Source organism: Lissotriton helveticus, chromosome 2_1 (assembly GCF_964261635.1).
Source record: "Lissotriton helveticus chromosome 2_1, aLisHel1.1, whole genome shotgun sequence".
Classification (NCBI taxonomy): domain Eukaryota; kingdom Metazoa; phylum Chordata; class Amphibia; order Caudata; family Salamandridae; genus Lissotriton; species Lissotriton helveticus.
In genome coordinates this window covers 473,639,209-473,652,103 of record NC_136059.1, presented here as the reverse complement: position 1 = coordinate 473,652,103, position 12,895 = coordinate 473,639,209, and the positions used below count along the sequence as shown (strand labels likewise).

The 12,895-nt window shown below is 42.5% G+C and overlaps 1 protein-coding gene across 2 annotated transcripts in view; it reads left to right on the top strand.

The window, feature by feature from the left end:
* The window catches only part of PDE4D (phosphodiesterase 4D), a 1,494,598-nt gene that overhangs the window by 1,018,603 nt on the left and 463,100 nt on the right, over window positions 1-12,895 (top strand). For both annotated transcript variants that reach the window (XM_078675125.1, XM_078675126.1), the window contains exon 4: window positions 12,001-12,074. In XM_078675125.1, coding sequence (XP_078531251.1) covers window positions 12,001-12,074 — 74 coding nt within the window. The remainder of the gene's footprint in view (window positions 1-12,000; window positions 12,075-12,895) is intronic.

The following is a 12,895-nucleotide window of genomic DNA, read 5'->3' as shown; positions in this document are numbered from 1 at the left end:
ACCTCTCCTGGTGCTCCTTGGCGGCGTGCCAGGTGCTGGACAGTGGCCTTGGTGATGCCCGGGGTATTATCGTTTTCCTGTCTCTCCCTCCCTTCTTCCCTACCAATGCTTCTCCACAGCATGCCAGGTGTGGGATGGCAGCCTTGATGTGTTGTCCTATTGCTCAATCTACTGATGCTCCTCTCCAAGGTGGTAGCTGCTGTTAGCAAAGCCAATAGTATTGACCATCCATGTTCAAAGTACTGAAAACAATTAAAACATTGCATGACACAACATGCACTGCGTTCTCATATCGGAGAAACAGATGTGGCATAGCAACATGTTACATCACATACCATGGCAACCTTCTTCACAGTATAGAAAACAGAGGGCACCACAGGAACGTCACTTTTAATGAGGTTCCAGTGGCAATAAACCCTTAGCCTTATTTACAAGGCGTTGTTAAGCCACTTAACCTGCAAATCAGTGGGTGTTGCGGCGGAACACCCACTGCAACACCCATTGCCCATCCCTTTCACGCTAAGTAGGGCCCCCAGGAGGGCCACATCCCGGGGTCATGTAAATAAATAATCCTGCTGATTCAGTGAGTTACTACGGCTTACAGCAGCAGAAGTCGAGTATGACCTGCCGTAGAAGCACATATATTATTATTAGTAGTAGTAGTGGCATCAGTAGGAGTAGTGGCAGTAGCATTACTAGAAATGGCAGTAGCATTAGTAGTAGTAGGAGGAGCATTAGTAGTAGTAGTGGTTGAAGTATTAACATTGTATTATTGTAATCATTATTATCATTATTATAATAATGTGTTTGTATTATTGTCATCATCATCATCATCAACGTGAATAATAGTATCCAAGTTTTAAAAGGCTGTGTTCAATGCTGAGTGCAGACCTCCCGACAGACACATTAGCTTTCCTTTTTACTTAAAATCTTTCAAGTCTGACAACATTAGTTTTGTGTTTAGGAGCTATAACTTTGCAACTGAAACCTTGCAGTACATATTGACGGGGAGGACACAAGCTCGTATCATGTGCTATGTAAATGGAAACGGTTTAACTGTTTTAAAAAGAAAAGAATATAATATTCAGCCTTTGGCTAATCCACCCTCACACTTACCACTTTTGTCCACCCTTCACCCATTGCAGTAGGGTTGTTAATCCCAGTTTTGGTGCACATGGGAGGCTGGCCCTGACTACGAATTTCCCCTCACGACGCAGGACTGCCCTTTTTTCTGCACAAGGTCCGCCTGGTGGAAGTTGTGCATGAAAAGTACTGCACAGAGGCGTAGAACAGCTTGGAATGAGGAAAACGTGGAATATGACCACATTCACAATCTTTCACTACCAATAATGCCTACTCCTGAAGAACAAGTGATGCTCTTTAAAAAGAGCTGGATTCGCCTGAAGGTAGCAGGAACGTTTCATTTAATCTGATGTTTTACAGTGTCATGAACATTTGGCACACTGTTGGAAACTAACCTATTAGTAGATCACTGATCACAGTAACCATAATTTACAGCAACCATGATTTAATAGTGTTTGTGCAACCTAGCATTACATGGAAAGCTGCTGCGTTGTTTTTACAAGAATGGAAAAATCTAGCACAGCACTGTCTTCAGGGCAGCAGAAGTCATGGGTGCTAGGGTTGGGTATACTTTTTTATTCTGCTGGCAGAATTGGAGGAATTTAGTAATTCTGCGTTATTCTTTTAACACAAAATTACTAATAGATTCCGCTGCTGTGCCGGCAGAATTAATGCTTTAGCACTAGTTATGTGATTCGAAGTAAGGATGAGCTGGCCAGTATCTCGGATTGATGCACACTAATTTGCCAATGTTTTGAATTCACATGCTTAGTTTCTCTCTTACATGCTTCAAATAAGGGCTGTCTTGTATAATCCTGCTTGCTCCTCCATGATCCTAATAATAATTCTGTTTTGTGCCGAAGTATCAACATTTTTCGCACCACAACAAAAATGTATTTCCAAACATTTGAAATGATGTGCTTTATTTACCAGCTCCAATTACTAAATGTTGAAGAGCTGTTTTCCTTGAGAGAAACACAAGTTGGTTTTTTTAGGAGCTCTGGAAATTTGAGAGTTCTGCATATGGCCATGTTACAGATAGCCAAGTTGTTACCCTGTCACACTACCAACTTCAACGATGCTGCAAAGTTTGCAATGTACTGTGTTACAACAAAATAACACAAGGTAGCTTTGTTGGTACATTACTCTTAGGTCTGACAGAAGTATGTAATTCAGAGTTATGCTGTGTGTGAGATGAAAGATCATGTGTGCTTCTGTAGTGCTGGCTCCTTCAGGATGTGGTTATCGTGAATAGGTGAGCCCACAGGTCAGTGTTACTGTAAACAAGTAGGTCAAGTTGGCTTCTTCTGTGCACCATGTATGCAATGTAACATGTCTAGGATGTACAAATATCTTTTTAGTGAGCATAGTCTAGTCTACATTCTGATTACTGGCCATATTTTTTGGTGTCTTTAATTGTTCCTATATCTCCCCACTTGTGTAATTTTTCTATGCAATCTAGCAATATTTCCTTGTGAAGGGCAATATTTTCTTGAAAGTGCTAGTTGGAATTGGAATTGCATGTGCCCTTTTCTTGGGAGTTAACGTTATCATCATGTCTTTCTCATCATTGAAAACTGGGTGGCTTACACTTACTTTGATGTTGAGCTGTTACCTCTTACCGTGAATTTTACGGTCCATTCTTGTGTGGTTAATGTGGTTGAACTGATTCCAAGGTGAGTTTTCAGGATGTGCTGGTGAATGTGGGAGTGGTTTAAACATGGTTATGCCCACAATAGTAGCATGAGAGATGTCTGCTGCTACATGTAGAGGTGACATTTTGGGGGACAATGTGTCATTTTTAAAAACCTAAATGCAGAGCCCCAGACTTTTTCTTAGGGTCCCATTCCTGAATGCCAGAATTGCCATAACTTTTCAGTCTTCCTTATTGTTTCCTATTCTCTCTTTCTCTTTTCTTCCCTTTTTGTCTTTCTCTCCTGCTTTGGGCCATGGTCTGTTAGTGAAAAATGAGTCTCAGTCTAAAATAATGAGTGCAGATGCCAACCACAGACACATTAAGTAGTGGCTATGGCTGAGTAAGCATACTTTGCATAGGAGAGCAGAAGCAACTAAAGCAATCACATTTACATGGAAGTGTGCCACATATTGAATATTATGCCTGGTGGAGTAGGTTGGTGCCAGAGTTAGTTTGTTCAAACCTTGTGTAAAGGAAATTTTACACTGACAAAATGCAACATTGTTTTAAGCATAGCTTACAAAAGTGTGAGTATTCTGCCTAAATCAGGACTGTTTGCATATATACTTCTTGTCCCTTGGCTTCATAATCCACTTCACAATCTTATCAAACATGCTGAATGGTTTCCAAACATGGCAAGGATGGAGCTCACTTCGTGTCCCATGCCGTGGTAACTGATCTGTCTGACACGTTTCAGCACTATTTTCTGCAGGTACTGCAGCCTCACTCCAGTCAATATACCTATCTAATAACTTAAGATGTTCCTTGTTTAACTCTGTGGTTCTAAAGACATACATTTTACACAATGGTGAAAGATTGAAATGGTGTGGCTATGATTCCAATGAAACTGCAAGCTGCACATTGGTCTCTACAGTAGTAGACTCAAATCAAACAGCTCAATGATCCATTCACCACTAGGTTCAATATTTTGCTGAATATATTTAAGCTTTTTAGAGATTTCAAAATACATCAATGTTTTATAAGTTTTCTTTACTGATGTTGACCACATGATTTTTTAATGCAGAAATGTTCTTTCGGTTTTCTTTTACTACTTTTTTTCTTGGGACATTTTATGGTATGGGTTTAAAGCTGAAGGAGTCTTTCCCACAGAGCTTGTACAGGCAACTTATATATGCTCAAAAATTCTTCCTGTCCATGTACTTAAGGACCCCAGCTACACAAATAGCTGCAGAAACACTCTCCTAGCAGGGCCCTCAAACAAATGCAGAAGAGAGTAGTTTTGAGTATGTGTAGTTTGTGTCAGTGTATAGACCTATGCAAGAGATTTTCTCTTAATTATAAATGAATATTTCAAAGACTATATTGGCAATTGTGTTAATGAGATTACAGAACAAAAGAAACCTTTTTTGAGGGTAATAATCAAACTCCCAGTGACTGCAAGTGACTATGAAAGAGATTTCAGCACCATGAACTTGATAATGACACCACTTATAAAACTCTCTTGATATTGAATGTCTTTCTTCACTAATGTTCATAGATCTCATGGGCCCTCCTCCTCCTCTTTGGAATCCATTGCCATGTGTTAACAGATGGCTGACTGCTCATTGCCATGTGTATACTCAGTCTAGGAAGGTAGAATCTACTGCCCATCACAACAAAAGATGCCAGACGCAAGGGATTTTTTTAAGTGATTTTGTTACCCAAGTGTTAGGGATTCAACGATGTAAAAGGTCCAACTAAACTGTACCTTTCATATGGAATATCATTTGCCAAGCTTGAAATACAAAATGCAATGTGCACCTTGAATTGTTTTGATAGTGGTCAGTGTGATACAATTGTCAGTGTATAAAATGGTGGTAGGTTAGGTAGGTTAATTCATTTTATAGTTTTGATATTCACAATTGCAGTTTTTAGTATTTTTAATGAAATGCATAAACTGTACTTTGTTCTTGGTGCCAGGTTTAGAATGCCTAGCTTCTAGCACTTAGTGGCTTCCCTATTGTAGTTAGTCAGATGCCAAAACTTCATCCCGATTTATTAATTCGTTTAAGCAAGGAGCTCAAATCACAGGCTTAAGTACTGATCAGCCTTCATATGTAAAGTCTCGTAGGGGATTCAAATGTACTCATAATAGACCTGTTAAACATATGTTTGAGGTCTTAAGATCTGATGTCACTTCCAGTGAGGTCATGGGTTGTGATGTCACTTCCTGTTATGTCACTACCTATGATGCCATGTGTAATGTCACATGCTGAGATGTCCCTTGCATACTACCTAACTTTGTTAGTCCCTCCACTTCTTTTTTTAGGACTGGGTGCCCTGACTTTATTTACTATATTTTGTGCGCTCATGATCTAATAGGCCATGTGCACATTTAAATATCTTGTTTGCATGACACAAAACACGATTAACCATTTGCCTGTGGCTCAAAGGCGAGTGTATGGAGTCTTACTATGATTTGTATTAATGGTATACCAGTACAAACCTCTGCATGCATTCAATAACCTAATTGTTAAACTGAAAGGGTCTTGTTTTGCAGAAATTCATTTGTATTTCTCAAAGGAGAATTATACCTGTTTTGATTTGCTAAGGTTTCATGCAAAGCCTAGCCGTGCTGATTTGCGTGACTTTTGAATCATGCAGTAGATGAGTAGACTCAAACTCTCAGTGGTGCAACACAAAATGACGGCCCCGCAGAATGTGATTAGGGGCCCCTGAGTCTCCCATATCTTACAGAGATTTATTTATCTTTGGTTGAATAGGGTGCCTCATTGAAGGGTTGAGGATTCCCCTGCACTGCAGGCAGGGCCGGACTGGCTACTGGGCAGTTAGGAATGCTGCTGAGCTGGGGGGTGATTTCGTTAATGGGGACCTGCGTGCGCTAAACGAAATTCGTTTTGCCTTCAGTATTTCGCAGGACACGCAGGTCTCCATGGACGAAATCAGCCTCCACTGCAGTAAAATCAGGCAGCAGCTCGGCAGCATTCCTAACTGCCCGGTAGCCAGTCCGGCCCTGACTGCAGGGATGAGGGGCCTGGTTACGCCTCAGTAGACTGTGGAATTTTGGGTATGTTTGCACATTGCCCACCTCTTTACTTCGCCTTTCCATGACATATCAAGGCCAAGATTCTCAAAGATTTAGCATAGTGCTAAAGTTACTTTTGTAATGCTAACCCGACGCTAAACCTATTTGGGGATTGACAAACTAACGCTAATTGGTATTAGTGTTTACTTGTATCGCACGAAACGCTGCTTTGCATTACTTTGCTTAAAGGGGACGTTACATGGGTGGTACATGGGCATTCCCATGCAATTTCCCTTACTTTTTTACGCTAAAACCTATCTACTAACATTTGTTATCAGGTTTTAGCACCAAAAATGAACGCTGCTGAAAACCAGGTGTTAAAAGGAGAAATGTTTTTGTTTCTCCTCTTTTTTTTACTGTGCATGCGTGCTGCACTGTGCAGCACGCATGCAAAGTGGGAAAAGCTTTGAAATGGGTCTAGGCATGGTATTTTGTACAGGAAGGATACCCTTCATATGATCTACACTGTAAAGGAACATTCAAGGGCAACCCCTTACCTGGTGATGGGTCACTGGTCTTTATTGAAAACTCGAGGCTCCTAAAAATAAAAGAATCAAGCGCTACGTAAACATTTATTCATGTCACAGCAGATATGTTGGTGAAATAACAGTACCCAAGGAATAATAACTGCTACCACTCACTACTCTCTACTCACGCCGCTCTACTTTTCCCGGTAGATTTTGAGCTAGTACCGTGCTGAGCTCTGTATTTTTAATAAACATGGTTAAACCTTAGCTGAACATTGTGTCATTTACAGTCATTGTAACTGTAAGCTGTCTCTATCCCTAATCAACACAAGCGTCTGACAGATAAAATGTGCAGATAGCTTGAAATCTAAAACGTTTTAGCAAGAAAATAATTCTTCAACGGAATAGGAGAGTCCTCTAGGGGTGAGTTTGTAGAATGCATTTCCATGCCTTTAAAACACACGGTAGTAATTGAACATTTGCCACGATCATTCAGCTACTACAATACTCCTAAAACGTTAAAACCGAACATAACACCATAGTGAAGGACCAAGGAGCAAGTTAGACTATGGAAGTTTCACTGCGAACGCTGGGGCATATTATCAAGGACAGGCGATACATTATCGCCGCTTTTATCGCAGGAAACTGCCGATAAAGCGGCGATAATGGCCTTGATAATATGCACTATGAATTCCAATCGAAGCCCATGAACACATTTAACATGGGCTTCGATTGGAATTCATAGAGCATATTATCAAGGCCATTATCGCCGCTTTATCGGCAGTTTCCTGCCGATAAAAGCGGCGATTATGTATCGCCTGTCCTTGATAATATGCCCCGGTGTTTTAATTCAGAGCAGTGGAATTCTAAGGTACTGTTTCAGCATATTACATTTTCACCCCAGGGGCAAACTGCTGTTATAACCAGAGGCGGCTGGTAATTTTACCAGGGAGGGGGGCAGGGGCCACACAGGCACACACTCACTCACACCCATGCATTCCCACACACACATGCACGCACCCTTTCACTACACTCACTAATACATACACATGCATTCAACCATACATACACGCATGCACCAAACACAAAATAAACATAAACCTTACCTTCACTGTGGAGAGGGAAGCCTCAGAGGTCCCAGGAGGGTTGGAAAGAATGCCTTCTCACATTGGCAGACTAAGGGGCCGATTAGGATGGCGGACGGACTTGCGTCCGTCCGCCACCCTTGAGGAGGAGGGAACGTCCGCAGGGGCTGCGGCGTTCCCTCCGTGCTGATTAGGATGTGACCGCCAGGGTGGCGGTCACATCCTCTATATTTAACATTGCGGCGGGTGCAGCTTCAAGCTGCACCCGCCGCAATGTTAAAAAAGCATGTGTTACATTTACATGCACAAAGCAGCAGGCACCGCACGGTGCCTGCTGCTTTGTGCACGCAAATGCAGGGGGGTACCATAGGTACCCCCCATGTGCACCCCCCACCCCCCTTCACCCAGGGGGCCCGCAACGGGCCCCCAAAGTGAATATCCGTATGCTTTTCCATGGCGGAAAAGCCGCGGTGGAAAAGCAGTTTTACACAAACATCATAATATGGCGGACGGTGTCTCATAGACACCGCCTGCCATGTTATAGCTTTTCCGCCGCGGTCGGAAGCCGACCGCAGCGGAAAAGCGGCGGACGGAATTCCAGACCCACCAGCCATCCTAATTTGGCGGTGGGTCTTTGGAGTCTCCGCCGCGGTTTTTCCGCATCCTCCGGCCCGGCGGAAGTGTCCGCCGGCCCGGAGGATGCGGAAAAACCGCCATCCTAATCGGCCCCTTAATGTCAGCCAGTGATGAGAGGCAGTAGACCCTCACTCGTCCCACAGTGGGACATGGTCATTTGGACTGCTGACCCGACCCCACTTTGTGACGAGGTGTCACTAATTGACACTTGGCCCTGGGCACATCAGGGCATAAAACTGAAGTGCCCAGGTCCGAGGCAATCAGTGATGCTCCCCTTGTTATAAGGGGGAGGGCCTTGAGGCTCTTTTTCCTGGCTGAGGTCACGTCACAGGGCAGTGAAATCCTCAGCCTGGCAGAGTTCAGCTCAAGCAGCCGTGAACCTGCACCTTTAGCACATTTATACTTCTGGGAGTCTAACCTGAACATGAAGAGTTTCTGTCGGGCTGACCTTTGTTGAGCTGGACAAAAGGTAAGGGGCGTGGCCCCTCAGCCCTTAAGCACTGGTCGCTGCTGGGTGTAACAGAAAAAGATGGGGCCCTCCTGAAGAATGGGATATGGGGCCCCTGAGTCTCCAATATCTCACAAATATGTGTTGCTCTTTGGCTGCCTGGGGACCCTCTGTAGGGTTGGGGGGCTTCCTGAAGGGTTGGAGACACCCCCCAGTGCCGCTGGGACTGCTGTAGCCTGTGTTACTCCCTGAGTGCAACATATTATATTGATGCTCACCAGCATTGCGTGGCAACTTATTTGTGTTAGGGATTGCACCACACTTTGGGGTAATTGACCTAAGGGCCCATGTCACATTACATTTAGTTCCACATTCCAGAATTGGATCTAGTGCAGATCAAGGAAAATGTTTTATTATTCAGTTAAACAGCACACAAAACAAGCATTTGCAATGCAATCGGTCTCGCCTTTGGCACCTTATATGTATTTAGCTATGCAGCACATTAGCCTGGGTGCTGAGACATCTACTGTTAACATGGAGGGAAAGTAAGCACCAAACTGCGGGACACGCCAGGTATGAAAACACAAGGAGAGAAATATTGCCTTTCAGCGGTAAATGGTATAGTCCAAAGCTCTGTTTATAATATAAAAGTAGGGCCTTTGGTGATCTTATATCTGAAAATACAGGATTTGAAAAAAATATTATTGTCTATGGGTGCTCGTGGAAGACAATTTCTATGGACTGGAATCTAGAGAATGCTAAAGTTATTCTGGTATTGTACTGACCTCTGCTGGTCGTTTCCTATCAAGAAAGTTAATTAGAGGCAGTTGCCAGAAAAAGAAAGTCCCTCAACAGAAAGCAATTCGGGTATTTTACTGACCTCTGCTGGTCGTGTTCTATCAAGACAGTTAAATGGAGGCAGTTGAACAGAAAAAAAGTCCCTAAGCGGAAGCAGACAAGTCCTAGGGCTGATCTCCAGAGCCCACAAAGTACATACACATTTAAGTATATACTAAAGTATATACCAGAAGTCTCGAATGCTAGACCTCAAAACAAAATGAAAACAAATACTCCACAAATAAAAGTGGGAATAACATTGCCGTGGCCACTGGGTGTGAAATAATAGGGATTAATAAATTAGACAGTTGTCCACTACCATAATGCAGGCTAGTTTCTAATCAAGACACAGCATTTTGAAAGTGTAAAAATGGTTACTTCACTTCACATCTTTTAAGCAGCTGGCTTCATAACGGTATTAAACCCTCTAAGATTATTTACTTCATCTGTCTCCACAGGAAAGCTTCAAATTCAGCCGCTCCTATTCTAGTACCAGTGCAGTGAGGAGTCCCTCAGTCTTATCATGAATACAGTAGTTGTTCATTATAATCTCTTGTAAAGATAGAGCAGAATTCTGAGGAATCACTGACAGTCTACTGCTGCTGATGGAATACATGTTTCAGTCATGCGTGTCAAACTTTTTTAACATGGAGAAAGGTGATAATAAAGATTTTTAAAAGCTGTCCTCATTTCAGCTTTCAGGAGCATTAATCATAATTTCAATTACATAATTGTGAGATAAATCTGTTTTTGCTCATAAATGGTTCATTAAATCCCATCAGAAAATAAGCATTTTCTTCTTTGTGAAGTAACCTTAGAACTCACCACAATTTCCTAATTAAGTATGGCACCACTAATTAATAATGCCCTATTACTTGTCCCATTGTCCTCAGCCAATTCATTACTTATGGAGATAGCTATCTCCCATACAGAAAAAGGAACAGAGGAATGCTGGGATCCCTACCCCACCACCTCCTATTGGTAACCAAGCCACCAACAGAAACGCCGAATGTCCGGGAGGGAGGGGCATAACGAATGGATGGGTCTAGGAGTAATGAAGGTTACCGGTAAGTATTAGGGCATTACCCCCAGGTCCCTCCAGTCCTCATCCCATTCATTAATTATGGAGTATACTAAAGCCAGAAACCTAGCCTTTGTGAACTCACAAAGAACACTCAAGAGGACACCCAAAAAACAGCATCCCAAGTGAAGCGAAAAGGGAGAAAAAAGAGGCAGGAGCACACAGCCCACAAAACTCCCAACCAAACAACAGGGTCACACCCCCAGAATCAGGAGTAGCACCCGCCAAGGAAGTACCAGAAGCCATCAACAACTTAAGGACAGCGAAGAGGCCACACTTGGAAGAAGACCCAAAGAGTCCAGACACAACAGCAAACCAGGAACAGCCCAACAGGGACATAACCAAGGCCCAGAAGAACCAGAACCCCGGAAGAGATGCCACCAGAGGCACCAAGGAGGCACGCATCACACTAAAAAATGACAAGCCGGGCACCCAGGCCACACCTTCCCCAAACCCCAATGCCACATTGTGGAAGGGAGCCAGCCACGAATGTGACAAGGCAAGGACAAACAAAACCAAGGCTGGAAGGAGGCACCCCACAGAGCCACCATCCGCACCACCAGCCTCTGGAAGGAACACCGACTTGGGAGCCCCCAGGGTAACAGTGAGGACAGCCAACTGCAACAAGTGGGCTACGGCACAAACAAAGCCCCTTTCATGGAAAGAGCGGGCTGACACATGCTCCAGCAGCCCATCTTCCTACTGGCCCAGCCTCAATGCGGGTCCGGCGCACCAGCTGCAAAAGCCCGGCTAGTGACCTCCATGCCTCCCAGCAAGCCCAGCTGGCCGGATGGCACCCAAAAACACCCCGCCGAGACAGACAAGCCGTCAGATAGGGAACAGGAAGACTGCCACCCCTGACCAGCAGGAGCAGCCACCAGCAAAAAAATGTGTCCCGTTCTGTCGGCAGACAGAAAAAAGAACAGGCAGGATTCTGGGTAAGTACTGGTTAAGCACTACTAGTGGGAGGAGGTGGGGTGGGATCCCAGCATTCCTCTGTTCTTTTTTTCTGTCTGGGACATAATTATCCCCATAAGTAATGAATGGGACGAGGACTGGAGGGACCTGGAGGTAATTTATATTGTGACTAAAATTGGGTATTACCTTTCCATGTGCTACTTTCTATGGCAATGAAAGCCATACATTTAATACAGTGCCTTTCAGTAGAACAAAAAATGATGGAGCCTGCTCACCAAAAATAAAATAAAAAACAGAACCAACAGGTAACATTCCTCCTAAATAGTACTTTACATTACACACTACCGCCATCAATTTTATGAATTTTGCCCTTAATTGTAGGAGTCTAATTTACAAGAGCAATATTTTTCAAAGAGGGAGGGGACTCCCAAATATTTACTTACTGAGGTAGAGTAGGTTCCTTGGCTTTGCTGCAAGCCCTCTGGCATCAACTTGGTCAATAGGTGGCTGTGAGGTTCATTCCTGAGGGTAATGTTGCTTAAACAATGACAACAATTTCCTGTGGACATAATATATTTAATATAGCTGTGATATTAATTGGTTTTGTTACAGTTAAGCTAAAACTTAACAGTGCATGTTAGAAAATCATTAAAAGCTGTTTTCAATATATTTATGAATAATTGACATTTGTGTTTTATACCAGGTGCTAGCCAGCCTACGCACAGTAAGGAACAATTTTGCTGCATTAACAAACTTACAAGATCGAGTACCCAACAAGTGAGTCATTTGTTTCATGCCACTAAAAAAATGTCAGTTCCTAGAAAGTGTATTTTTTATGTATCAAATGTATTACAACCATCCTCATGTCTGTGTATGTTTTATGAAAATATGGATTACTGTCATAAAAGATAACAGTTCATAAACTACGAATTCTCATCAACTTACATTTGAATTATAATTAAGGCTCCCTGTTTTCCGTTTTTACAGATATTTACAGGTAAATACAGACAGAAAACAACGTGTTTTCTGACTGCATTTATTTTTTAAAGTGGATAAATACAGAAAATTGTGCTTCATTTAAGTGGCTCTCCATGCTGGCTTTCGTGACTTGCAGGAAATTAAAAAACAGGATGACATTTCTTTAAATAAGGGTCTATGTCAACATACATGGTATGTTAGTATTTACCAGTGGATGTATTGTTATGTAATATTTGACAGCTTAAATAGCTAAAACACGACATTTATACGCAAAACAGAAAATAAATATGGATAAATACAGATAAAATGGCCCAAAAATAAATATTGATTAATACAGATGGAAATGTTAAATAAATACCATAAAACCTGGAGCCCTAATTATAATTAACAATATTGTATGCCTGTCTGAATATCATTCACTAACTACTTATGTGATTTCACAATGCACCAAGTACCGCGCCCTTTTCCCTTGAGGGCCGTCATTACACTTTTCCACACTTGTTTAAGATTCGATTCTTTTTCCTCATAAACTCATAGGTCTGTGTTTTACTTTTGCGACTATTTTCCTTTAATTTTAAAAAACATTAATATCGTTAAAATAATCCAGCTGAACCATTTTT